Raw genomic sequence first — 27515 nt, 5'->3', positions numbered from 1 at the left:
AAAATAGTTTTCCATTTCTTACTCTTGGAGAGGCAGGCTGGAGAAAACCGAATGTGGCAGCCCACTGTCACATTCCAGTGGAAACCCCAGGGGCTGTTTCTCAGGGTAGAGTGAGGGAAGATGCTGTGGTTGGATAAGACGCCATGCGCGCGCGTGCTGTCCAGACAGGAAAGCAGCATCAGCTGTGAGCACCAAGGACCGAGCGTCTGGTCACTCACACTGCCTCTGCCAGCAACACAGTCCAAGAAAGGTGACTATAAACATCAGCACAGGTACTCAAGGGGGTTCTCTCTGCCCGCCCTCCCTGGAACAAACTTCAGCTTCCTGGAAAGCCCCTCAGGGCTGGGAGGGCCTGTCCTTGGCCCTGGAGAACCGCTAGGAAGTAAGCGCTCCCAGACCCGGTGGGCATCCCCCAGGGATCCCTCATCTCTCCTGGGTGCTGCGTCCCACCTGAAGAAGACGGGGTGACGCTGCTTCTGCGGGCCCTTCTCACCAGCCAGCCTGTTCTGGCTAGGCCCCTGGCTTCCCAGAATTTGGGGGCGTGGCCCAGAGCACAGTCACAGAGGTAGCCCCGTGCTTTCTACCGCCCCTGGAGTCAGTACTGTTATCTGTTCATGTGGCCAGAGGGCCAGCGTCCTTACCCACCAGGCATGGACCTGGGCACCCCGGGGTGCATCTGGCATCAAGACACCTTTCTGCATCCACACCCACCTCTCTGCATCAGGGGCTGCCTCTGCCTGGGGAGGCTTGCCTTTAGCAAGATGCTCAGTTCTCAAGGGGATTCCCCGGTGGCTCAGAGGGTCAAGAGTCTGCCTGCAATGTTGGAAGACCTGAGTTTGATCCCGGGGGTGGGGAATATCCCCTGGTGAAGAAAATGGCAATCCACTCCAGTATTCTTGCCTGGAAAACCCCACAGATGGAGGAGCCTGGCGGGCTACAAGAAATAACATTGCAGAGTCAGACAAGACTGAGCGACTTCGCTTTCACTTTCCAGCTCTCAAGGGCAGACACTGTCTTCCGCAGCATTTCCTCTTCCTGCGACGGCGGCCAGCCAGGGCTGGGCCTGGAGGGCACCATGGATGTGGACTGTGGGCATCAGCGGAGGGGCTGGAAGAGGGCCCCTGCCGGGTGTGAGGGGGCCGCTGAGGCGGCTCCTCTCAGGGTCTCTCAGAGCCCGAGCCCCACTTCTCCCTTCACCCGCTCTTGGCAGGGGCTTCCCCTGCACACCCCCAGGGCCTGCCTTGTCCACACCCGAGAGAAGGGGCCGCCTCTGTGCCGGCGGGAGGAGCAGCGGGTCCCCGCCGTCGCCCAGGCAGACCGCGGGGCTGACTCCTTGCCCCCTGGTCCCCCTCCTGCCACCCCCCGGCTCAGGGCCACTGCAGTGACACTGGGGGGGGGGCAGAGGGCTTCACCGCCGGGGGTGGGCCAGGCCCCAGCTTCGCAGGCACTCTCCTGCCCTCTGAGAGGGCGCGGGACAAAGGCGAGGCACCACAAGGCACTTTCAAGGACCTGTATTTCACCCTTCACAAGCGGACAATCTGCCAAAATAACGGCAGTCCGTGGGGTTCTGTCTTGGGCGCGGCTTGTGGGATTTTAGCTCCCGACCGGGGATCGAACCCAGGGTCCCGACCGTGAAGGCGCCCAGTCAGAACCACTGGACCGCCAGGGGAAAACCCCAGTCCGTGCCTTTTTTGAAGCGTCCGGCAGGCTCAGCAGGAGAAGACTTGGCTTCCGGGGACCTCGGGCGCCCGGAGTCCGGGCGGCTGGAGACCCTGAGAGTCGCGGGAGGGTCCAGGGAGGGACGGATGGAGGGGCGGGCGGCCCGGCGAGGGCTTCGGAGGGCCGCCGGCGCGGGGGCGAAGCACCACCCGCCGCGCCAGCTGCCCTCGCGGTCCGGGGGTCGGGGGGCGCCGTCGGGGCGTCTCAGGCCGGCGGGAGGGGCGCGGCGGCGCAGCCCACCTTGTTGCTGAAGAGTCGCGAGAGGCTGCGCTTGGGGGCGGCGGCGCGCGGCGGCGGGAGGCCGCGAACGTCCCAGAGGCGCAGCGCGCCGTCGTGCGAGGCGGTGTAGAGCACCTGGCCGTGCACCTGCGGGCGCGGGGCGTGGGCGGCCGGCGGCGGGGAAGCCGCGCCGCCCCCACCCGGCTCCCCGCGCGGCTCCGGGCTCGCCTGGACGCGGCCCGCGCAGCCCTGGGCGGCCTCGGCCGGGGAGGCTCTGCCCGCGGGCGCGCGCGGCTGCCCGGGAGGGTGGGGTGGGGGGCCCTCAGCCCTTCCCTTCCGCGGGCGCGCCACCAACCATTGCCAACCAGCCGCGGGCCCGGGGAGGGCGGAGCGCCTACCTGGATGCAGTTGATGACGAAGGCGTGGCCGCGGAACACCCTCCGCAGCGCTCCGGACTGGGCGTCGAAGGCGCGCGCGCGGGCGTCCCCGCTGCCCGTGAACACTGTGGACACACGGCGCCGCTGGCCTCGCGCCCTCGTCCCCTCGGGGCTCCGCGGGGCGGGGGTGGGGGCGTGGATGGGCGGGGGGACGGAGAGTGACGGAGACCCTCTCCTGGCCCGTCCGCTCGCCTCCCGGGGATGTCATAATTGCAAATGGCAAACAACCCAAGCCCCTTGAAAGGAAGGAGGTGGCACCTCCACTGTCTTCAGTACGGTTCCCTCAAGGTCAGCGTGGGGAGCCGGGGTTCCGAGGCGCCCCCACGTGGACCGCAGCCAGCTCTGCAAGGCTGCGGTGGCCCCACCGCCCATCGGCTTCGGGTCAGCCTGCCCTGTCCTGTTGAGACAGAAATGACTGGGCCCACTTGAGTTTCTGATTTAAGGAGGTCTGCGGTGGGGCCTGAGAACCCTCCAGTCAAGTGATGCTGGTGGTGGTCAGGGATCCCACTGAGAGCACTGGCCAGAGGAACTCCCTTGTCCACTTACTACCTTAGCCTGGGTTCTCCTGGCAGCTGACCTTGACACTAGGATTTGAATGCAAACAGTTCATCTGGCAGGGCATTCCAAGAAGTGGGGAGAGAAACAGGGACTCCCTATGCAGGTGTGTTTGTGAGTAGGTAGGTGACTGCTGGGGTACTTGAGAGAAGGGCTGTCTAAGCTGTCCCACCTGGGGACAAGGGCGCTGGGCTCCTTTTCCATCAACTCCTAGTCGTCCTCGGCCAGAGGACCTCAGTGCTGCAGCAGTAAGTGCCCCTGAGTGTGGTGGTACCCAGACCATCTGCTACAGCCACCCAGCGGCCTGAGTGAGCCGCAGGAAGCACCCTCGGGGGGCTCCCTGTTCTTGGACTGTCTATTCCCGCTTCCTGTGTCACCTGCCCATTCCCAGGTTTTCTGCTCAAGCTAATGAATGTGGGCCTGAAAGGGAAGTTTTGTTTGCCAGCCTTTTCAGTTCCTTTCCCGCCGCCCCTTCCACTAGTGTTGCTGGGCATCCTGAGTGTGGGAAGAGGGTCTGGAATTTGGTCTGATTATCCTGCAGCCTGATGGGAAAGACCAACGGCCAACTTTCTTAACAGCCGGCAGCAAGCAAGTAGGGTCTATGGGATCTGCTGCAGCGGCAGGTTTCATTCCAGCTGCTGCCACAGGGAGGCGCTCTGGGCAACGTTCTTCTCTGTAAATTAGAGACCCTGGCAGGAGCAGAGCCATAATCACACTTAGAGCCTTGGACACAGAAAACGGGAGGCGGTGGGGGATCATCTTTGTGCATCAGACACCTAAGTCCTGAGGGCATCTTAGGCACTATTTTTGGAAATCTGTTCTATCTTCATTTAACACCTGTGCTGAGAAGTCCACTTGAATTTTCCTCTGTGACTCCTCCTCCAGCCCAGTCTGCTCCCTCATTCCTGCGCTAAAAGGACAGTTCTCAGGCTCAGCTCCATGTGGGGCTGGCTTCTGGCGGTGGCTGCTGCTGCTGCTGCTGCTGCTGTGTGTGTGTGTGAGAGAGAGAGAGAGAGAGAGAGAGAGAGAGAGAGAGAGAGAGAGAGAGAGAGAGAGAGAAAGAGAGAGAGGGAGAGAGAGAGGGAGAGAGAGAGAGGGAGAGAGGGAGAGAGAATAACTGGAAAAAGGGTGCTGATGGAAAAATATAACACTGGGGATCGTTTTAGGAAAGAAATGTCAGGAACGTGGGGCCCCACTCCCATCTAGGAGTGGTCAGGTTGTGCGTTCTGGTTTCCCGGCACAGTGCCTGTCTTCTGGGTGTGTCTGGGCTGTAAACATGGCAAGCCACTTGGAGAGAGCCAGGAAAGCCCAGATGTGAGAGTCTGAGATCTGCGGGACAGAGTGCTTGCTGACTCCCCAGGAAGCCACTCTACCCTTCTTTCCTTCCAGAATAACTCTGATTCGTCCTGGCAGCAGTATCCCCGGTAAGAGGTTTTATTGTTCCGTCTCTTTTATAGGCAGTAGTCGGAGAGATGTATGCCGAAGTCTCTGGGTGGGACTTCCAGAAAAGATCTTTAAAGGGGTCTACTCATCTAGAAGACATTTTGCCCTTTCCTCCTCTTCTTCCCGCTTGCCTAAAACATGATGGCTGGCACACCAGCAGCTCTCTTGAACCACGAAGTCCCCCCTTAAAGATAGATGATATGTACTAAGGATGATGAAGCAAAGTCAAGAAAGGAAACTGGGTGTCTGACATCTTTGTGAAGCCATCCATTTCAGCCTAGATCACCAGACTCTAAAATTCTTCTACCTGAGAGAAGAATAAACCACTATCTCATTTAAATTCCCTGTTATCTGGATTTTCTCTTATCTGTAGTCAAACCTAATGTCAAGTGAAGCTAAACCCACGGGCCCCGCAAGTCTGGCTGGAGTTAAGCAGTGTCACTGTCTCACTCGAGAATCAGAATGTGCCCTTGAGACCCGCTCTTCACCTGAGGTTCTCTGAACACGCAGGTCGCTGTACATCGTAGTGGGTAAAGATGGGGAGAGGCCCCCACACCCTTATTTGGAACTTGTTTGGCTGGAGGAACAAACACATGCACGAAGGAGGCACGACTGCCACTCCTGGCCGCCACCCAAACTAAGCTGCAGCTGAGGCTCAAGGAGGGCAGAGTGGAGTCAGCGGAAGCAGAGAGGCCTGGCTGAGAGCGGACGTGCTGGGGGGTGAGGCGTGACGGGACAGGCAGGCTGGGGCTCTGGGGAGCGTGAGGTCACTTACAGGTGCCCGCGTGGTACTTGAGGGCGCTCACACTGTGTCTGTGGGCCGTGAACGTGCGCACGCGCTCGCCGGTGTCTGCCAGCCAGCACTTGACCGTCCTGTCGGCGCTGCCCGAGTACACGTGCCGGTTTACCAGCTGCGAGGGAGGGGGGGTGCGGGGGGGAGGGTTGGCACCAGACACAGCGGCCGGCTCAGAAGCCCCTCCAAACCTCTCTGTGTAAGCGGGGAGGGGCACGTGCAGGTCTTAGTGGAGAAACTGTGGGCGAGCCAGAAATGCCCCTGCCAGGGGGTCCCACCCGGTCGCCCACTCTGGTGCCCGAGGTCATGCTGCCCACCCCCACCTCCTCTGCAGGGCAGTGGGGGTCAGGCAGGCTTGCAGGCATCAGACAGACCTGGCTGCAGAGTCTCACTGGCCCTTGGCCCTTTGCCAAGTCACTGACTACTCTCAGCCGCTTCACCCACAGTGAGGACCACGCCAGCCCCTTCCTCGTGGGGCTCAGACCCAGCTACACAGCGCTCAGCACCCTAACTGCAGGGGCCAGGATGCCGGCTGCTGCTGCTGCCATTACCACCAGGGGTTTCTCGTCAGCTGTTTCCTACTGAGGAACAGCCTGGGCCCCGGGGAAGGTCATGGGAATCCACCTGTAGCTACTGCAGGTCCCGGTATCATCCCAGCTGAGAAAAAGGCTCCCAGGGGAGGGCGTTCACGCTGGACTTCCACTCCAGGGAGGGCACGCGGGAGAGAGAAAGGTCTAGAAATAACCTGACTGGCCGTGGCATGTGTGAGGTAGCCCTCTGCTGGGACCAGAGCTGGACACCCAGGGGCCATCACGGGGTCCTGGCCTCCGCCTGTGGCGCTTCCCGGTTCCCGCATGCCTCCCTCGCCCCGCTGGAGTGGCACTCACACCCCTGGCACTCACAACCCTGCAGGAGGTGAGGAATGGCCAGGGGAGACAAGGGCAGGGGGGCGTGAGGAGGTGCCGGCGGGCGGGTCCCCAGCTGCCACTAGCTGGCTATGGCACCAGGTCTCCTCCACTTGGCAGAGCCCAGGAGGATGGGGGGCAGGCGACAAGCCCCGGAGAGAGCCAGGGACTGCACTGCTGGGGCCTGGAACCCCTGGAGGCTTAGGGAAAAGGAGGCCCTTCTCCGGGGGCAATGGGTGGTGGGCGGAGCACACGCTCCTGACGTTGCCACCGCCCACTCCTGACTCAGTGGCCCCTTCTTATCTCCTAGTTTAAATCCCGGAGGATAGGACTCTGGCCCACCTCCTCTTCCCACCCCAGCCACTGCACAGGTCAGACTTGGCCTTGGGCAAATCGCTAAGACAGAGGCTTCGGGGGTTTCCCGTGGACTAAGTGGGCGGCCAGCCGGGCCTGTGCCTCCCAGGCCCTGCCCTGCAGTCCTACTGGGGTTATGACCAGCCCAGCCAACGGAGCCTGGCTTCTGGCTTCTCTTACTGGCGTCCACTCCCCCAGGACAGGGCCAAGGTGACATAGGCCTGCCCAAGCGCTCTAGCAGGATCCAGAACCTCACCTGAGTCCTCCCTCTGTCTGTGCCACCGTTGATGGCGGCAGGGCTCCTGCTTGGCGCCCCCACTTGCTCTCGGCCTTTCGGGCCCTGTACATGGAGTCTGGGATGTGGCCAGCTTCCCCGGGCTCCTATGTCCCCACTGTCCCTAGAGGACCCTGGACACACACCGTCTTCCCCTTTACAAGTCCTCTCTGCCCAGGAGGTGCCCCCAAGTGGATCCCCCTCATTCTTTATGGGAGATCCGCCCTCCAGGGCCCCTCCTCGAGCTGCCCAGCACCATCTGCCTCCTGCCCCCCAGCTGATTGCCACTGGCCCCCGTGTTTCCTGACTGTCCCCCCACCATTTCCCTCCCAGAGGCAGCCCGGACCTCCAGTGACCATACTCTCCAGACTGCCCACTGGAACTCCCAGACCTCTCAAGGGGAGCATGTGAGGCGGAGACCCCAGTGGTGGGTCTGGGCCCCACGGCCTCCACACCTCTGCCCGCTCTGGTCCACAAAGGAGGCACGGAGGGTCCACAGCAGCTGCGGCAAAGGAGGCCTCTTGCTCAAAGCAGGGGTCCTGATGCTGCAGGGCCTGGCGCATGTGCCCCAGAGCCGGCAAGCAGGGGCTTCCCTGGTGGCGCAATGCACGGGCATCCGCCTGCCAGTGCAGGGCACGCGGATTTGATCCCTGGTCTGGGAAGCTTCCACTTGCCAAGGAGCAACTAAGCCCATCAGTCCAGTTCAGCCGCTCAGTCGTGTCCGACTCTTTGCAACCCCGTGGACTGCCGCATGCCAGGCCGCCCTGTCCATCACCAACTCCTGGAGTTCACCCAAACCCATGTCCATTGAGTCGGTGATGCCATCCCACCATCTCATCCTCTGTCGTCCCCTTCTCCTCTAACTAAGACATAAGCAACAACTCCTGAGCCCTCTTGCCCTAGAGCCTGTGCCCCACAAGAGAAGCCGCCACGATGAGGCCCATGCACCACAACCAAGAGCAGCCCCTGCTCCCCGCAGTGAGAGCATCAAAGACCCAGCTGAAAATACACACGTGATTAATTACAGAAGGAAAAAAGAAAGAAACCGCCAAGCAGCACACTTTCAAAGCACAAACCCCGAGCCCAGAGGCTGACAAGCTGGCAGACGCCTCACGGCTTGCCTGGGCTGGTTTCCTGAAAGGACCCCCAGGGGGCAGCAGGGGAGCCCAGGGCGGCTCCAGGCAGATGGAGACAGCAGGAGGGACCTGACAGGGTGAGTCCCAAGGGCCGGTCTCGTGAGACTCCCAGCAGCCAAGGCAGCTCCGAGGGACAGGACCAGGGGCTGTCTCCCTGCAGGGTGATCGCCCAGAGGGCAGCTCGAGGCCCGCAGGCCCAGGGGTCCGCGCCCATGGCCCTGCGTCGGGGGCAGGCCTCACCCTCGCCTTGGCTCATGACAGGCCTTGTACCGGAGCAGCAGGAGAGAATCCCCGGGCCAGGCGGTGCGCAGGGCCAGGTGCAGAGCATCGTGTGACCCTGACACGCCCTGAAAAGCTGCTTATTAAAAGCCCAGGTTACACGTTCAGTCCTGGGTTCAAATCCTGCCTCTACCCTTACCAGCTGGGAGACCCTGGGCAAGTTGCTTAACCCATGCTGAGCTTCCATCTCTTTGTGTGCCAAATGAGAAAAATTAACCTCCATCGTGAGGATCAATTCAATCATGTCGGCAGCCTGGTCGAACCTAGGAGCTGGAACGTACACCTAAAAGGCAATAGCAACCTCTGCCCCCAAACACCCCCCCTACCCAGGGGCTTTTGCAGAAAAAGAACGGAGCGCCCTCAACAATGGCACGGGTGGTCAGGCAGGCACCCCACCACCCTCGGACTGCCCCACACCTGACGGCACCTTTCCTGTCCCTGTCTGGCTGTCCTTGAAATATTTCTTTAAAAAGACATGAAGTAGTGTAATTCACTTTGTACACTTTTGTGTGTATTACATTTTTAAAAGTTAAATATAAAAAGAATAAAGTATTTCAAAAAGATATCAACTAAGCATGACAGAGTGTTAATATCTCATTTCAAGAGGCAGCCACACAGAGTCTGTCTTAGCGTCTGGTACGCTTCATGGTTCAAATGTTTCACAACGAAAAATTTAAAAAGCATAACATATGAAGGACAGGAAAGACTCTCTACTTTTTCTTCATAAGGACCACCCACCCGAGCCCAGACCCTGGGAGCTTCTGGGAAGAGCGGGGGTAAGGGAGCAGTCCCCCTTGGTGGTCGGCAGGCTTGACCTTGAATTTGCTACCTGGAAGTGAGTCCTGGCCTCTGCTCCGGCCCACCTTCTCTACAGGAGGCCCGTGCACACCTGGCTCCACCCCGACCTGGCTTCTGGAACTCTCTGGGGCCGGCTCGCTTGACCCTGGATACACGTCCCCTAGTGAAGGAGAAAGGCAGAGGCCCCGCGGGGCTCGGCCGATTTCTCGGGCCCCGCCTCTGCTCCCAGAATGCTCCACCGAATGGGCTGCAGGTGGGGGATGCTACAGTGGATACCACATCCATGCAGGCCCGTGGCTCAGAGGCAGGTTCATCTGTTCTCCTAGCCTCTGAAAACTTGTGGCCCACAAGTTTATCCCCAAGCTCAGAAGGGCCTGACCAGGCACAGTGTACACAGGGCAGCCCCCCCAGGGGGCGAGACTCCAATAAAAAAATTTTTTTTTTTAATTAAGAAAAGATACCAGGCAGCCAACTCTCAGCTCAGCACCCATGCCATCACCACAGTCTTCCTCAAGCAGGGTTTGAGTTAGAAAGACACCATTTGTATTAATATAACCAAAGACACATGGCCACTCTGGGGTTCACCAGGGTCAGAGGTCATTCTGTCCAAGCAGAGTGGAGACCTCCTCTGCTCCACTGGTCCTGGGGTCCCAGGGCTGCCCTTCACCCCCAGAACCCAAAATCGGGCCTCCTGACGCTGCTCGCCAGGGGACAGCCTCACGCTGCTTCCTGTCACCTCGGACACACCCCCATCGCTGCCCTGGTTGGCTCCTAGAGCCTCGGTGTCACCAAGCCCTGAACCCCAACCTGCTCGTCTTGTGTGCGGGAACCGGCCTGGAGAAGGGAAGAGGCCGTGGCCACAACCAGGAGGAACACCCAGACCATGATATTTTGACAGAGGGAGGGACCTCATCCAGCAGATATGCTCACTGAGTGTGGCCAGCGCATCCCTAGAGGCTTCAGAGCAAGTATCACGGGCTGACGGGTGTCAAGAACAGGCTCCACGGCAGGCACCGTGTCTCCGTCAACTCAGGAAACCCTCACGACCGCCAAGGGGAGGCACAGCTCCGGGGCCAGGATCCCTGATCCAGACCGCGGGGCCCGAGGTGTTTCGGGAGCTTTTGGACTCGAGGAACACAGGTGTGTTTCCACAGCGAAGTATATGCGGGTATTCCCAGGAAGTGGGATGAGCTGACCTATCCCCCAGTCTCATGTCTGTTCAGGCTGGGCTTTGCCGCCAAGTGAGTTTTGATGTCAAGGCTAAGGAAAAAACTTCATTTCTTTTGGGAACTTCTGGATTTAGGAATTATGGACCACAGTTGGGCTTCCCAGGTGCCTCAGTGGGTAAAGAATACACCTGCAATGCAGGAGACGCAGGCTGACGCAAGTTTAAGCCCCAGGCCAGGAAGATCCCCTGGAGGAGGGCATGGCAACCCCCTCCAGTATTCTTGCCTGGAGAATCCCGTGGATAGGGGAGCCTGGTGGGCTACAGTCCATGGGGTCGCAAAGAGTTGGACAGCACTGAAGTGACAGCAGGCATGCAGAGACCACACTTTGTGGGTAGACCTGATCCTCATCTCACAAGGAAGGAAACAAAGTTCACATGTGAACGACAGCCCTCACCCTATTCCTATGAATGTGGCGTATTTGCAAACAGGTCTTTAAAGAGGCAGTTAGGAGCTGCTGGTGGTCCAGTGGTTGGGGCTCCACGCTTCCACGGCAGGGGACGCAAGTTTGATCTCTTGATTGGGGAACTAGAATCCCACACATCATGGGGCATGGGCAAGATAGATGTAAGAATAAAAAAGTACCCTGAACATTTATTGGAAGGACTGATGCTGAAACTCCAATACTCTGGCCGTCTGATGCGAAGAGCCATCTCACTGGAAAAGACCCTGATGCTGGGAAAGACTGAAGGCAGGAGGCAGAAGGGGATGACAGAGGGTGAGATGGTTGGATGGCATCCCAGGCTCAATGGACATGAGTTTCACCCACCTCTGGGAGATGGTGAGGGACCGGGAAGCCTGGCGTGCTGCAGTCCATGGGGTTGCAGAGTCAGACACAACTGAGCAACTGAACAACAACAACTTTAAAAGAGGTAATTAAGCTAAAATGAGGGCACTAGGGTGGAACCTCATCCAGTGTGACGAGTGTCGTTACAAGAGGAAGTGTGGATGCAGAGGGAAGACACGTGAGGATGCAGAAGGGCCATCTATAAGCAGAGGAGAGAGCCTCAGGAGAAACCGACCCTGCCCACACCCTGCTCTTGGACTTCCAGCCTCCAGAGCGGTGAGCCGACCAGTCTCTGTTGTTCCAGCTGCCCCCTCTGCAGTTACTTTGTTACGCAGCCCAAGCTGACTGGGACACAGGGTGGGCTGCCGCTCGGAGCACGACCTGGGGAAGGTGCCAGGGGCCCCCAGCAGTCAGGCAGGTCTCACCTCCAGACAGATGACGGAGCCCTGGTGCTCCCGGAACACGCGCAGCTGCTGGCCGCTCAGGATGTCCCAGGCGCGGACGGTGGCATCCGTGCTGCCCGTGAAGGCTGTGCGGCCCGGCACGTCCAGCACCAGACAGAGCACGGCGCCCGTGTGGCCCCGCAGCGTCTGGTGGCAGCAGCCGCTGGCCACCTGCCACACCTTGGCCGTGCTGTCTGTGCTGCCTGTCACCAGGAGGCCCCCGGCCACTGCCTCCTCCACGCAGGGGGCCCCGGCGTAGGCCAAGGTCAGCACACAGTTGCGGTGACCCCGGAACTCCCGGGCCACCTGCCCCCTGTCCACGCTCCAGGCACGGGCCGTCCGGTCGTAGGAGCTGCTGAAGAGCTGGTTGTCAGCGACCAGGATCCTGGTGGTGAGACAGGAAGGGTCAGGGGTCAGGCAGCAAAGGGCTGCCTGGCAGGCCGGCACAAGGTCCCCTGTGACTGGTGACTGACATGTTCAATGAGCCCAGGAGATGGATGAGAAACCAGAAATGCTCTCAGCGATTGGGAGACACGAGTCGGAGAAAAATCTCAAGGCCAAGGAAATAGCGAACCCCCTTTTCAAGGGACAATGAGGTGGCCAGGGGAGGCCATGGGGAGCAGAGCCTCCCAAGCAGTAAATATTCCTGATTCTTACTCCCGTTCTGATGCACACTAAGCATTTCTCCGCAGAAAATACACTAGAACTCCGTGTGTAACTTCACAGGGCATGAGAGCGGACCCTAATTTACACACTCACCCCCAAAAGCAGCTGCCTGAAGCTGGAATGGGGTGTGTCATATATGTGGGGACAGAGAGGTCAGGACCCCCACCACAGAGTAAAACCTTGTGACCCCTCTTTTTTCTAAAGTTTATTTATGTGTTGGCTGTGCTGAGTCTTTGTTGCTGTGGGCTTTTCTCTAGTTGCAGGAAGTGGGGGCCTCCTGTCTACCAGGTATGCAGGCTAATCATCTCACACCCCCTCTTTCAAAAGGTCTCGCCTGGGGACTTCCCTGGCAGTCTCGTGTTAGGACCCCGAGCTTCCACTGCAGGGAGCACGGGTTCCATCCCTGGTCAGGGAACTGAGATCCCGCATGCTGTGCGGTGCTGCCAAAAAAATGTAAATGTTAAAACCGTAAAAAGGTCTCACCTGTGAGCCAAGCATGGGCAGGAGGAGAGACAGACACAGAGCGGAGTGGACCCTCCGCCCACCTCTCACCCAGGATGGTCCTTCAGCCCACAAGTCGTTAAGGAAGCAGCCTGCACACTCTCAATAGGCGCTGGAGTCTTCCCTAATGCCGGGAGGTGGGGTTTTCACTGCGTGGGTGCTTCTAAAGGCAAGTGACGACCTGGCACCCTGGGTGACGTCCTGGGGGCCCAAGTCACACATGCGTGGCCTGTGACGGCAGGGACGCTGGGCCCGACCAGTGTCCCCAGAAGCTCACACACCTGGCCCTGCTCTGCGAAGCGAAGGCCACATCCTCACCCAGGGACACCGGACGTTTGGGAGCACAGCTATGTAACCATGCAATTACGCACCCAGAGATGTTCAGAACAGCCAGCTGCTCAAAAGGAGGCCCTGGGGGGTGTGGTCTGCGCTTGAGTGCATACGTGCGCTTGCCTCTGGACATGTGTGCTCAGCAGGGCGTAATTTCTGTGCAGATTTGCTTCTCAGGAGTCACCTGCAAATGCAGGAGACCTGGGTCCCATCCCTGGGTCGGGAAGATCCCCTGGAGAAGGGAAAGGCTGCCCACTCCAGTATTCTGGCCTGGAGAATTCCATGGACTGAATAGTCCAGGGGGTTGCAAAGAGTCAGACACAGCGACTTTCGCTTTCATTTCTGAGGAGCGGTTGGATTCAGTCACCTGAGATGAGACCCTCTCCATCTGCCCCCTCCTCTGTCGGCCCTTCCAGCAGCACCCAGTCTCACAAGAGGAGTCGCCCCCAGGCCCACACTCTTCCTCAGTCACAGACTTCTTTCTCGAGATAGACCACTACTGGGAATTAATTTCCTGGCAGCCCAGTGGTCAGGACTCTGAACACTCACTGCCGAGAGCCTGGGTTTGATCTCTGGTTAGGGAACCAAGATTCCTCAAGGTTCGAAACCTATATATATATATATTTAAATAAATAAGTGGGACAGCACGCTGGGCAGAGGCCAGCAGTAGCTGAGACCCAAGTCCTCATCCCAGCCCTCCTCCACCCCTGCCTGGCCGGGCCTGGCCTCCCAGGTCCCTGGTCCCCACCTGCTCTGGCTAAGGGGGATGGTGGCTTGGGGGAGGGGAATCAGAGCTCAGCTGCAGGAGGTCCCCACTGGGGTCCTTCTCCTCTCAGCACCATCCTGAGTCAGTGAGACACTTCGGCCTTTCTCCTGCCCTGTGGGAGCACCCATCCGTCGGAGGCTGTTAATGACCAGGCCAGCCCACCATTTCCACCCTCTGTGTGCAGGACCAGCCAGCCAGACGGGTCCCACCCGGCCCCAGGCTCCGCAAAGCCCACACTGGCTGAAAACAGCCTTTGCTCCCTGTCCCCTGCAACCACGGCCCCCACAGTGCCTGGTTGCACGTTCTTCGCCTAGTTAACTCCCCAGAGAGGCGCCCTTCCCGGCCCCTGAGGTCAGGAGGGCCCAAGGGCAGGTGCCCAGAGTCCAGCTACTACCAGGCAGTCCCTCAGGGGTGGGGGGGCAGGGTTTGAGACGGCCTCAAGTTACAGAAATACTGTCCAGCCGATCTGATCAGCAAGGAATTTCCATGGCTCAGCTCAGACCCAAACTCGATACATTTTTGGAAAAACTCAAACCTCCGTGAGAAGGAATGGCTGGGATATTTTCAACAGCAACAGGGAAAGGAGAGGTTGAAAAACACCCTCGACTCCCTCTGTAGAACAAGCTCCATTCTGTTCCTCCTCCAAGCGCCCAGTCCAGCATCAGGCACCAATTAAGCCGTTTCCTCTGGAATCTGCTCCCATCGGTAGGAGCTGTAGCCTCCAAGGCCTTTCCCTGCACACAGCTGGGAGCAGTTATGCGCAGGGCCAGCGAGGACGTCCAGGCACTAGTCTAAGGGTTGGCGATGCCTCTCTGTCTGCACCTCCGCCTCCCAACCTGCCCCCCCGGCCCCCAACACACACACACGCCTGCAGCCCTGGGCAGTTGGCACTTGTCACACCCGGGGACACTTCTGTCCTGGCTTCTATTGCCCTGTGCTCCTGGCCACCTCCCCACATGTCCACACGTGCTCCCCACAGAAGCTAAGCTCCTCCAGGGCAGGGGTCCCACAGCCTACATCTCGGTCTCCAGTCCTCAGCGCCCCCGGCCCCACTGACCTGTTCACGATGGACGTGTGTCCCCGGAACACCTGCAGACACTGCCCGGTCAGCACATCCCACTTCCTGATGGTGCAGTCAGCGCTGCAGGTGAAGGCGGCCTCGTCCTCCAGCTGGCAGAAGGTCACGTAACTCTCGTGTCCTGCAGACGAGGGGAGGACACGCGAGTGCTGCGGAGCAGGCCTGCTCCCTGAGCGTGTTTGAGACACGGAGGAAGGGAAGAAAGCAGCTTGAGGGCAGTTTGGGCTGAACCCAGAAGGGACCAGCGCTTCAAAACGGAGCTGTAACTCTGGGAGACTCTCAGGAATCGTGGGGAGCCAGGAGCAATTCAGGGAGCACTCAGCCTGCCCCGGAATCCTTCCTCCCTCCTCTCCTTCCCTCCTCCTTCTTAACCATCTTCTTTTAGTCTTTTTAAAAGAAAATATTTATTTACTTGGCTGTGCCGGGTCTTAGCTGCAGCACGTGGGATCTTGTTCCCTGACCAGCGATGGAACCCTGGGCCTCCTACACTGGGAGTGCAGAGTCTTAGCCACTGGACCACAAGGGAAGTCCCTCCTTTTCTTCAAACTTTTCAGCTCCTTGTATTTACTCAGTCATTCAACGAGCCCCATGTTACAGAGGCAGGAAGAACAGAGGCCAGCGGCATGGTCTTTGGAACCAGAATGCCCAGGAGAGCAGCCTGGTGCTGCTACTGGCTGCCTGTGGGCAAGTTATTTCCCTCTCTGTGCCTTGGTTTTCTCACCTGAAATGGGGAGAGTGCCGCTGCCTGAGTCACGGGGCCACTACGCAGGGTGCGTACATGCTAGCTGTGAGCTGTTCTTACGTTTGGGGAGAGACCCTGGCAGGCAGAACACTGGCCCCAAAGAAAGCTGGTTCCTAATTGCTGGATCCTAGAAATGTTACCTTTCTTGGAAAAAGACACATTTACAGATGCAACTCATTAAGGAGGACCTTGAGATGGGGAGATGACCCTGGATATCAGGATGGGCTCTATATGCCTTCACAAGCATCCTCAGAAGAAGGCAGAGGGAGGGCTCAGGACACGGAGAAGGCATGCTGAAGAAGGAGCAGAGACGTGCGTCTGCTGGCCCTGAAGACTGGAGCGATGAGGCCACAGCCAGGGATGCAGCGGCCCCCAGAAGCTGGAAAGGCAACCGCGGTCTTCCCTGCAGGTTTCAGAGGAAACCTGGACTTTGTCCCAGTGACACTGATTTTCGGCCTCCAGACTTGTGCCATAATAAGCTTGTTTCAAGGAAACCCAGTGTGATCATCAGTCACAGCACCGACAGGAAACACGTACAGATACAGGGATAAGTAAGACACGTCCCCTGCAAAGACTTTGCCAACAAAGGTCCATATAGTCAAAGCTGTGGTTTTTCCAGTGGTCTGTATGGACTTGAGAGTTGGACCACAAAGAAAGCTGAGCATTGAATTGATGCTTTTGAACTGCGGTGCTGGAGAAGACACTTGAGAGTCCTTCAGACTGCAAGAAGATCCAACCAGTCAATCCTAAAGGAAATCAGTACTGAATAGCCATTAGAAGGACTGATGCTGATGCTGAAACTCCAATACTTTGGCCACATGATGCAAAGAACTGACTCATTGGAAAAGACCCTGATGCTGGGAAAGACTGAAGGCGGGAGGAGAAGGGGACAGAAGATGAGATGGTTGGATGGCATCACTGACTCAATGGACACGAGTTTGGGCAAGCTCCGGGGGATAGTGGAGGATGGGGAGGCCTGGCGTGCTGCAATCCATGGGGTTGCAAGGAGTTGGATACGACTGAACAACAACAACTTGCCTTCCAGGAGAACAGCCAGCCCAGAAGGAGGGACAGTTGGCCGAGCATGACGGGTGCAGGGACAGTGCGTGACAAGGGTCAGCAGAGCAGACGCCGGGTGTGGTGGGTGAGGAGGGGTCTCTGCGGTGTCTGTCCAGAGAAGAGGAAGTGTCTGAGCAAGGAGACGGCACACACCAAGCAGGAGGGGCCCCGGGGGCCAGGACTCAGGCGCTCGGCAGAGAAGGTGGATGAAGCAGGCAGAGCGAGGGTGGAGGTCTGGGACGGAGCGGGGGCCATGCGGCCCAGGGTCTCGCCAAGCGCACCTGGCCATCGCTCTCACGGGGCAGTCTTCTGATCTTTCGGCTCTCACCCTGGCTGTGGGGTTGACCTTTACGCCTTGAGCCTTATTATGTAGCCCTGGGGACCCTTGGTCCCTGGACACAAAAGAGCCTGTTTTCCAGGTAAGCGTTTGCTTGTATGTACATGGCTGAATCCCCCCGAGGTTCACCTGAAACTTTCACAACATTGTTTGTTTATCAGCTACGCGGGCGTGCTGACTTGCTGCAATCTTGTCCGACTCTTTGCCACCCCATGGACTATAGCTCACCAGGCTCCTCTTTCCATGGACTTCTCCAGGCCAGAATACTGGAGTGGGGAGTCCTTCCCTACTCCAGAGGATCTTCCTGACTCAGGGGACTGAACCCAGGTCTCCCGCATTGCAGGCGGATTCTTTACCTCCTGAGTCACCGGGGAAGCCCTTAATGGCTATACCCCAATACAAAATAAAAGTTTAAAAGAAAAAAAAAAGAAGTGTTTCCATCTCAAATATAACCACGTCCAACAGTAAACTGAAGCTGATTCTACTGGAGGAGAATCCAGGGACCAGAAAAATCAATGGAATCAAAGGAATGTGAGACCTCAGAGCTATGTCACAGACAAGGCAAGTGACGAACTCAAAACAAGAACAACGTGAGGGATGTATTTATGACGTTAGAGAGTTTGATCAGATTTTCAAAATTTCCTCTCAATGTCTGGTATCAATTAGACAAGGATTTAGAACCTCCTGAGCAGTTTTGAACTGATTCTCACTGGTTTTTTTTTGGCCTGGGGTTCAAGCTTAATTACTCTTGAAAGAACCCAACTTCCTGGGTTCTGAGAAACAGAATTTTTTTAAAAAAATGTAAGAAATAAACATTTTCTTGGATAGCATATACCAGGCCTCTAGGAAAACAACGTTTGTGAATTAAGTAAACATGAGATTGTCTCCATCAAAGTGCACGTCAGTTTAGAAGTTGAGGGTAAAATGTGTTTGGCAAAATGCGGCCCAGCTTTCTGCCAACCCCAAAATGTTTATATAATATTTGAGGGTTGTCAACACGCTCTCCCTGAGATTGGATCTGCTGTCAGGAGGGATTGGGAGCACTCAGCACCAAGACAGGGGTCCCCCAAAGCCCACCAAGGCTAGGAGAGTCCCCCTCAGGGCACCACCCCCAGTCCAGACTAAGACTAAGGCGCTTAGTCCAAAATCTAAGCTCCTTCCGTCCTGTCTCAGCAGCATCTGGCAGCAGGAAGGCAGAGCACAAGTGGACCCACCAACCAGACCAAGGGAAGCGCTGAAATCCCAAGGCTGGCACCTCGGCTCGATGGAGCTGTACTCATTGACCAAGACTGTGAGAGTGGGGCCGCTCCTCTGATTTGTAGAAGTTGCAACAACGATGGACACTTGACTGCAAATCAACAGAGGTATAAACAAAGGCTTGAAGGAAAGAGGTAACAAAGAAAAGAAGTTTTCCCGTGTGGAAAAGCTCATCTCTGAAGCTGGGCCAGGCTGACCCTCCACCCTCTCAGGGGCCTGGCCGGGCTGGCGGGGGTCCCTGCACCGGTCAAGGCTCTTCCGTGCACATGTTCCCTTCTCCGGCACCAGACGCCATCTCACACCCAAGGGAGCCCTCTGGGCTTGGGGTCCTTGCTGCACCGGGGTCCTGGGGGCTGTGAGCAAGCCCCTGGCTGTAACCCACAGACTAGAAGCCACCAAGCAACAACAGGGCCCCATCACCCCGGCAGGGTCACTGAGGATGCAGGCGGGAGGCGCCCTCGAGTCCCTGGGGGCCATAGAGCCTCGGCCACGAGCTGTTGGAATTGTGCAGAATAAGCAAGAAAGCCAAACGAAAAATAAATATTTTCAAAGGGCTGCAGAATGCAGATAAAATGCGGTTATTTTGTTCAAGAGAATATGCTGAGGCTCAGGGTTTCCTGCCAAGGTAGTTGGCCCTCCCGGCCTCCCGGCTCGCACACCCTTGGACGTGCTGGCGGGTTCAGAGTCGAAGTAACCCCTCCATGGGCAGGAGCGGCTCATCCCGCCGGAGGCCAAGGTCTGCAGGGGCAGAGGGGCCCGGGGCGGGCATAGCCCAGCTGAACTCGTCTTCAGCTCAGCATGACAAGCTCTGCTGCCCCTGGAGTCTTCCGTCTGCACAGCGGGGCCCCCTGCCCTTGTCCAAGCTGCTCTCTGTGGCCTCCACCCCTTGGGGTTCCCTGTCCCACCCCTGGGCTCCCTGTACCCTCTCTGGGCTCCCTATCCCCCACTGTGGGCTCTCTGTCCCTCTGTGGGCTCCCTGTCCCCCCCAGGGGCTCCCTGTCCCCCACTGTGGGCTCCCTGTCCCCCACAGGGGGCTCTCTATCCCCCCTGTGGGCTACTTATCCCCCCGTGGGCTCCCTGTCCCCCCCAGGGGCTCCCTGTCCCCCTCTGTGGGCTCCCTGTCCCTCTGTGGGCTCCCTGTCCCCCTCTGTGGGCTCCCTATCCCCCTCTGTGGGGCTCCCTGTCCCCCTCTGTGGGCTCCCTGTCCCCCTCTGTGGGCTCCCTGTCCCTCTGTGGGCTCCCTGTCCCCCTCTGTGGGCTCCCTATCCCCCTCTGTGGGGCTCCCTGTCCCCCTCTGTGGGCTCCCTGTCCCCCTCTGTGGGCTCCCTGTCCCTCTGTGGGCTCCCTGTCCCCCTCTGTGGGCTCCCTATCCCCCTCTGTGGGGCTCCCTGTCCCCCTCTGTGGGGCTCCCTGTCCCCCTCGGTGGGCTCCCTGTCCCCCCTCTCCGGGGGTTTCCTGTTCCCGGTCCCCCACTGCCATCAGGGTTCAGACAGTCGGGAGCTCCACGAGGGGCCTCCAGTTCAGGAAGTGTCCCCCAAGGCCCGGAAACCAGGGTGCTGCCTCCCTGGACGAAGCCCCCTCCGTGCCATGGCCGCCCGGGGAGGGTCAGCCCCGCTGAGACCCAGGTTCTGCGGTTTTCACCCTCTGCCCACATTTCCAAAGTCCCTTCATGAGACTCTCCGTGAGTGACCATTTGGGAGAGGCCACTGGTTTCCTGCTGCTGTCTGAGCACGGAAGCTCTGGCCGGAATGGACGGAGTCTGACAAAGCCACGGGGGACCGCAGCATGGGCCACACGCCCCCCCCCAGGCCCCCACCCCTGCGCTGGTCTCTGTTGCCACCTCAGTGCCCGTCCTCAGCCCCAGCCTCTCTGGTCCTGCAACCTCGACCAAACTGCTGTCTGCTCCCATCCCATTCTCCTTGATCCGCTCCCACAGGAGAGTGCTCCTCCCAAGGACGGTGGTCTCCACAGAGCTGGAGAATGAGTCACCAGTGTGGGCTTCCTTCCCATCTGTGCTGAAAACCCAGGGCTGCTTATTTACAGAACGCTTCCTTGACCAGGACAAAGCTAAGAATGATTTTGTTTCTGTCTGAGCGTCTCCCCTGGGCGCCTACGTGCCCTTTTGAAAGCACGTATGAGATGACTCAGCAATCCCACTTGTGGGTACACACCCAGAAGAAGGGAAAGCAGGGCCTGGGAGAGAGATTTGCACACCTGGGTTCACAACAGCATCACTCACAAAGTCAGTGGAAGCAGTGCAAGTGTCCGAGGACGGGTGATGGATAAAGAAGATGAATTAGATCCACACGAGGGAAGAGGGTTCTGCTTTCAAAAGGAGGGACATTCTGCCCTTGAGGACACTGAGCGGAGGGAAACACGCCCATCACAAAAGACAAAGCAATATGTATAAAATAAAAACATAAAAAGACAAATTCCACTTACACAAGGAACCCATGGGAGTCAGGTTCCCAGAGGAAGAAGCAGAATGGTGGGAGCCAGGCTCAGTTTCCTCATCTACAAAATGGGATGATACAAGCTTGTGAGAAGCAAATACGGAAGAGCTTTGGAGCCAGCACAGTTCAGGGCCCAGGGGATGCTGTTTCTCATTTTGTGCATGAAGGGTAAGTCAGCAAATGCAAGGAGCTACTTCACTTTCACTTTCATGCATTGGAGAAGGAAATGGTAACCCACTCCAGTGTTCTTGCCTGGAGAATCCCAGGGACAGGGAAGCCTGGTGGGCTGCCGTCTGCGGGGTCGCACAGAGTCGGACACGACTGAAGTGACTTAGCAGCAGCTCTATATTCCCTGCCTTGGTGCCCACCATGACCCTCTGAGGTTAGGTAACTATTCTTATCATCCCCAATTCAGAGAAAAAGCAACTGAGGCTCGAGAAGTTATGTAACCGGATTCAGGCCTAAGCTGCCTGGCTCCAGAGCTCAGGCTCTGGACCGTCAGTGGTCCTTTCTGCTTCCTGGTAGCAAGTAGGGGTCATCTAGACAGGCAGGCGCCCACCAGGCTTCCAGTAGATAGGAGTGTGCTGTTTGTCTACAGGGAACGGAAAACAATCACCACCCCCATCAGGTGAGAAGGTGCTGTTAGAAGGAAGCTTGCAGGGGAACAGCCATCATGGGCTGGAACCTCAGGCTGGGTCCCTTACTTAAGTGAGAACAGACCAGGACAGGAACAGTCACTGGGGGAAACGCTGTTGTTCCCACTGATCCCGTGAAGTGCCCCAAAGAAGTAGGTACCCAAAGGCTAAAGGAGAAAAAGAGGCGAAGGGGAAGAATTACAGTAAAAACAATTCTTCCCTTTACAGAAGGCAATTAAGACTTCTCTCTCACTGCGAGCTGACCAATTGCATTTGAAAGCTAGTTCAAGGGTTCATAGTTTCTCGGGGGCAGAGCTCAGGGGATTGGTTTTGCAGCCTAGTCTCCAGGGGTCCCCATGGGTGACAGTGTGCCCGCCGAACCTCCACCACCAGGTACTGCCTGGCTCTTCCCACCCCCTGGCACAGGCTCCCTAAACCCTGCAAGATTCACATAACAGCCTCTGGCCCCCAGTTGCTTCTGCCACCATGAGCTTGTCTGCGGAAGGAAACACAAGGCAGAAGCTGCCAACCCAGTCTGCTCTGCCCAACAAACCCAGGAGGGAGCCCCAGCGGGCTGTCCCTTAGCTGCCTTCGGTGGGCCCAGGGCTGTGCAGGGCCCGGTCCCCACCTCGATGAGGCACCTTCCACAATGGGAGTGGAAAGATCCTGGATCTGGAGTCTGGAGACCTCCAGGGATCAGGCTGCCGCTGACCAGCCGCGCAGCCTGGCAAGAGTAGGGCCAAGGGCGAGAAGCCTTCCCATCCAGCTATGTGACCCCGGACAAGCCCTGCAACCACAATGTGCGTCGAGGATGTTGACAACAGTGCCTGCCTCAACGAGGCGAGTATGCAGAGAACACTTAGAACGTGTAGCATGTCGGTAAATATCTGCACCTCTCGTCTGCCTCATCAATAAGCTGGTGTCATCAGGGCAGCGCTGTTCACAGCAGCCAAGACAAGAGGGCACAAGCTAAGTGTCCATCGACAGATAAATGGGTAAACGTGCGGTACATATACATAACGGAATATTACTCAGCCGTAAAAAGAATGAAATATAGGACTTCCTGGAGGTCCAGTGCTTAAGACTCTGCACTTCCACTGCAGAGCGGGTGGATTCGATCCTAATAGGGGGTCTACCCTGGGCTTCCCTGGTGGCTCGGCTGGTAAAGGATCCGTCTGCAATGCGGGAGACTTGGGTTTGATCCCTGGGTTGGGAAGATCCCCCTGGAGAAGGGAATGGCTACCTACTCCAGTATTCTGGCCTGGAATATTCTAAGTCCACGGGTAGCAAAGAGTCGGACACCACTGAGCAACTTTTTCACTTTCTTTCAGGAGAGCTAAGATCCCACATGCCACAGGGCATGGCCAAGAAATTTTTTTTTAAAAAAAGAATGAAATAATGTCATTTGCAGGAGCATAGATGGACCTAGAGATGATCAGACTAAGCGAGTACAGTATGCAATCGCTTACATGTGGGATCTAAAACGCAACACAAATCAGCGCATCTAGGAAACCACAAACAGACTCACAGACACAGAGAACAAACTTGTGTTTGCCCAAGGGGAGAGGAGATTGAGGAGCACAGGAGTGGAAGTTTGGGATCGGGGAGGCAAACTATATCCAGGACGGCTAAACAAGGCCACGCTGAATAGCAGAGGGAGCTACAGTCAACATTCAGTGACAAGCTATAACGGGAAAGAAAATGAGAAGGAATATATTTAAGTCTATATATGCACAACTGAGTCAATTTACTGTACAGAAGAAATTAACACAACATCGTAAACCAACTATGCTTCAATAAAGTTTAAAAAACTAATAAACAGGGAGTTCCCCGGAGGTCCAGTGGAGAAGGCAATGGCAACTCACTCCAGTACTCTTGCCTGGAAAATCCCATGGACGGAGGAGCCTGGTAGGTTGCAGCCCATGGGGTCTCGAAGAGTCGGACTCGACTGAGCGACTTCACTTTCACTTTTCACTTTCATGTATTGGAGAAGGAAATGGCACCCCACTCCCGTGTTCTTGCCTGGAGAATCCCAGGGACAGGGGAGCCTGGTGGGCTGCCATCTATGGGGTTGCACAGAGTCGGACACGACTGAAGCGACTTAGCAGCAGCAGCAGCAGCCAGCAGTTGAGATGCTGAGCATCTGCTGCCCAGGGCGTGGGTTCGGTCCCAGGTCAGGGAAGTAGGGTCCCATAAGCCTCACCTCGAAGCCCATAAATAAAATAAATAAACTGGTGTCAAGTCTAATCATCTCGTAATTGTAAGGGTTAATAACAGAAGAAAATATGTACTTACAAGAGTGTTGATAAAATATAGAAACTAAAATTTCAGGACATCTTATTAGTACTTCACTGATCCAAAAATATCCTATGGTGTGGAGTGGAGCTGGCAATTCCTTGCCTTCCATGGGGCGGGGGTGGGGGGGGGGTGCACAAGGATCATCACAAACTCAAAATGAGTCTCTTACAAGTCAAGCCAATGAGTGCAACTGTGGGAAAAGGAAAGTCCCCTCTGTCCCTGACAACTGAAGTGCAAATCTTTATAACATAAGACTCAGTCGTGATAGAAAGGATCTTGGCAGCAGTTATCTCATTTGACAGCATTTTCCTGTCGGGTAGGACGGCCCCCAACTAGTCCCCAATCAGAGAGTCTAGGTGGGGCTCCCCAGGCCAGCTGACCATCAGAGCCACTTTGCAGTGTGTTAGACATGCCAGTTCTGGGCCTTCCCTGGGGGCCCAGGTGGTAAGGAGTCCACCGGTCAATGCAGGGGCCACAGGTTTGATCCCTGGTCCGGGAGGGTCCCACATGTCACAGGGCCACCGTTGAAGCCTCCGAACTCTGGAAACCCTGCTCCCCAACAAGAGAAGCCAGGGCAGCAAGAAGCCTGAGCGCCACAACTGGGGAGTAGCCCCCGATCGCTGCAACCTGAGAAAAGCCTGAAAGGAAGACCTGGCTTCAGTGTGTGCTAAGTCGCTGCAGCCGTGTCCGACTCTCTTCGACCCCACTGACTGTAGCCCGCCAGGCTCCTCTGTCCATGGGATTTCCCAGGCAAGAACACTGGAGTGGGGTGCCATTTCCTCCTCCAGGGGATCTTCCCGACCCAGGGATGGAATTCGTGTCTTCTGCCTTGGCAGGTGGGTTTTTTACCACTAGAGCCACCTGGGAAGGCCAACACCACCAAAAATAAAGAAAGAAATTCCAATTCTAGAGTGCCACCCCAAGGGCTCAGTGAAACCCAGACGTGGGAATCTGCATTTCTGAAAGCCCTCCAGATAAACGTGTCACACTTGGGAAACAATACCAACTGGATTTAAATTTTCTAACAGATCTACATCTGGCCAAGTGTGACTGTCTGCGAGTGGTGGCTGACTCCCCACTACCCACACCGCCTCCCAAAGAGCAGGCAGCACCAAACTGCACCCCTCCGGAGCCTTGAAACAGTTACCCTCACTGCTCTCGTTTAAAACCAGCAGGGGCAGGAGCAGCCAGTCCTGAAGCTAATTTCCTCCCCGTGGCTACAGGAGGCGGGGGAGGGGCGGGAGAGGGGAGAAGAGGGGCGGGGTGGGGGGCGAGGGGGGCGCCGAGCAGGCCACCCAGGATTTGCTGATTGTGGTGGAAAAATCCGCGGTGACAAACAACTGCGCCCACGGCAGGCAGCCTGTTGCCTCTGCCAGGGGCTACAGGGGCCACTCAGAGAGCGGAGGGGCCTGGCAGTCTGCTGCTGCAGGCATGTGACAGGCCCCCAGGAGGGGGAAAAACATCCACCTCCCCTCCAGTAAATACACAAATATAAATCGGTGCGGGTGTATCCGCAGGGCCCTTCTATGAAGCAATACTTAGGCTGAAGTGTATCTCCTGCCGTTTCACGGCGTTTCCAAATTGCAGAGGAGACCAAGCAGCGAGAGAGAGCAGGGCCGGGGGTGGGGGGTGGGGGGGTCGCATGAGGGAGGGGGTTTTCGACTCTGCCCCTCCCCGCGGGGTGGGGCTGCGTAAACCGCCCGCCAGCTACTTAATTAACTCCGTGCCTCAGTCTCCCCGCCTGCGCAAATGGGCTCAGTACCACACCGTGTAGACAGCACCTCCGCCGCCGCAGTGCCCAGGCCGCCGACCCAGCGCCTGCTGTCCAAAGGCTCGGGGACAGGAAACATCCGGCCACAGGTCACAAGGCCAGCGAGAGAGAAGGCAGGGCGACGCTCAGCTCAAGGGGCAGAGGTGCAGTTTTCTTTCCGTTTGTCACCACTGCGGTGATGGAAGTGGTTTCACCCAGCTGTTGACCGGACACTGCGCCCTCGCCGCCGCGCCCCTTGCCTCGCTGGCGGAGATCGCGACCTCTCTGCACGCCCACCCTCCCCCCGCCCCGGGGGTGCTCTTCCACGAGGGTCCACGGTGGGTGCGCGCTGGACTTGGGGGAAGTGGTCTGTGGACAGGTCAGAGGCTGGCGAGAGGCGGACGGGAGGGCATAGCGAGCGGTCGGAGGACGCGGCCGGGCGGGTCTACCTTGCAGGAGGGCGCAGCACGTGCCGTCCGCGGTGCTCCAGAGCCGGGCCGTGCCGTCCTCGCTGCCCGTCAGCAGGCGCTGTCCGTCGGGGCTCAGGCTGAGCCAGTTGATGCCCCCGCGGTGGTCGGCGCAGACCCTCAGAGCAGACCCTCCGCCCCCCATCCCGCGGGTGGGGGGGCCCTCAGAGGAGGCTGCGCGCCGCTAGGGAGGGGCCCCTCGGTGTCTTCGCGGCGGTTCCCTGCGGCTGCGTCCCGAGGCCATCGCGGGGCCTTCGGCTCCCGGCTCCTGCGGAGGCACCCGACGCGGGTGAGGCGGGGAACCCTCGCTGCCGTGCGCCCACCCGGCCTCCCGGCCAGCTGACTCGCAGGGGCTGCGTCGCAGAGGGAGTCCGCGTAACGGGCGAAGCAGCCGCAGCCCCACCGGCGCGGAAAGCCTCCCGCCCCGCGCTCCCCGGGGGAGACCGCACCCACCTGCGCACGGTTGTCTCGGGGCGCGCTGGAGAGCGCGGGGTGCCGGGGACCGGTGAACCCGGGGAGAGAAGCGCCCCGCGCGTCCTCCTCGGCCAGCGCCGCGCGCTCCGGGCGGCCGAGTGGCGAACAATACAGTCCAGCCAGGCTCCTCCTCAGAGACCACCCCTCAACCTGTCCCCTCCCACTTCTCAGGCATGCCCTCCCGCAGCACCCACCCCGGCCGCCGCTCCCGATCTCTCAGGACCGACCTTAGCCCGCGGTCCCTGCGCCTGCTTCCCGGGACGCCGCGGCTCGCGTGCGATCGTCCCGGCTGCCCGGCCCGCGCCTCGGGGCGCCAGCCCTCGCCGCCCTCGCCGGGACCAAAGGCCGGGACAACGAGGAGGAGAACAGGGTGGACTGCAGGGTCGAGGTTGGGGAGACGCACACGCGGGGAGCTCGCTCAGGCCCGCGGCAAGTTGGCTCCCTCCAGGCTCCTCGAGGACCCTAAGGACCCTGCAGAGGCACTCTTGGGGGATCTGGGGTCCGTCCTCCTTGGAGAGCGCCCTTAGTCCGCCTTAACTGGGGAATCGCGTGCAAATTCCGAATCCTAAGAAGTCCTGCAGGGGGACGAGGAGTGCCCAGCGCCCCCAGGATCGATCGGCAGCCTCTGAAGGCCCCCCGGAGGTCTCGGCCGGGATCCCACGTCCCCGCGGCAACCCCGGCCGGCCGCAGCCCCCTGCAGCGCCGGTCTGCCGGTTCCCCTTAGGCAGTTCCGGCGCCGGCTCCGCGGGGGGCGGGGAGGGTCACCCCCACACACTCGGATCCTCCAGGTCCTAGAGGTAGCAGGATTTCCCGAACTCTCCGGGTCCCTTTAGAGAATCTAGCCTGGAAATTTTCAGATAGGATTTGTGTTTGTGTGATTTGGGGGACTCGGGGAGGGGAGTGAGGTGGCTTTGGAAACCCAACCCTCATCACGACCTCCAGACCTTCTCCCAATGATTCACCGTGTCCAGACTCAGAAAGAAAACCCCAGAATGGGATCCCATGGCGCACAGGGCCATTTATTCTCCACTGGTCAAAACCAGAGGAAACCCATTCTTTCTTTCCCCAAGTTTCTGAATCACCGTGCAGCTTGGCTTAAGGAGAGGAAATTTACTTCCTAAGAGACAGGGGCTAGTGAAGGGTCTGGGAGGGGGCTCTGGAATGATATTTGAAGTTGTTGGAAAAGACTTGTGGGGTGGGTTGAAAGGAGAAAGGAGGCTGCTGGGTACCATCAGGAGAGAGGAAGGTGGAAAAGGCAGGGATGTTCCCAAGGTAGACTCTTCAGAAAGGAGATGCCCACTGACTGGGAGGAAGGAAGGACTCTGGGGGTCCCC

General features: G+C 58.2%; 1 protein-coding gene across 7 annotated transcripts; it reads right to left on the bottom strand.

Annotated features, from left to right (window-relative positions):
- On the bottom strand, positions 1855-26937 carry WDR86 (WD repeat domain 86). 7 transcript variants are annotated; one of them, XM_018046703.1, is made up of 8 exons: positions 25690-25795; positions 20547-20618; positions 14689-14830; positions 12907-13049; positions 11351-11753; positions 5149-5284; positions 2337-2440; positions 1855-2085 (listed from the first exon to the last, which is right to left on the bottom strand). In XM_018046703.1, the coding sequence occupies exons 4-8, from the start codon at positions 12996-12998 to the stop codon at positions 1924-1926; spliced, it is 897 nt and encodes a 298-aa protein (XP_017902192.1). In that variant the 5' UTR covers positions 12999-13049; positions 14689-14830; positions 20547-20618; positions 25690-25795; the 3' UTR covers positions 1855-1923. The 7 variants fall into 7 exon arrangements, with proteins under 7 accessions (XP_017902192.1, XP_017902193.1, XP_017902191.1 ...); XM_018046704.1 differs by lacking the exon at positions 25690-25795 and adding an exon at positions 25253-25427; XM_018046702.1 differs by lacking the exon at positions 25690-25795 and adding an exon at positions 25272-25345.

Source organism: Capra hircus, chromosome 4 (genome assembly GCF_001704415.2).
Source record: "Capra hircus breed San Clemente chromosome 4, ASM170441v1, whole genome shotgun sequence".
NCBI lineage: Eukaryota > Metazoa > Chordata > Mammalia > Artiodactyla > Bovidae > Capra > Capra hircus.
Note: the sequence above shows the minus strand (reverse complement) of the source record. Positions and strands in the feature narration are given on the sequence as shown.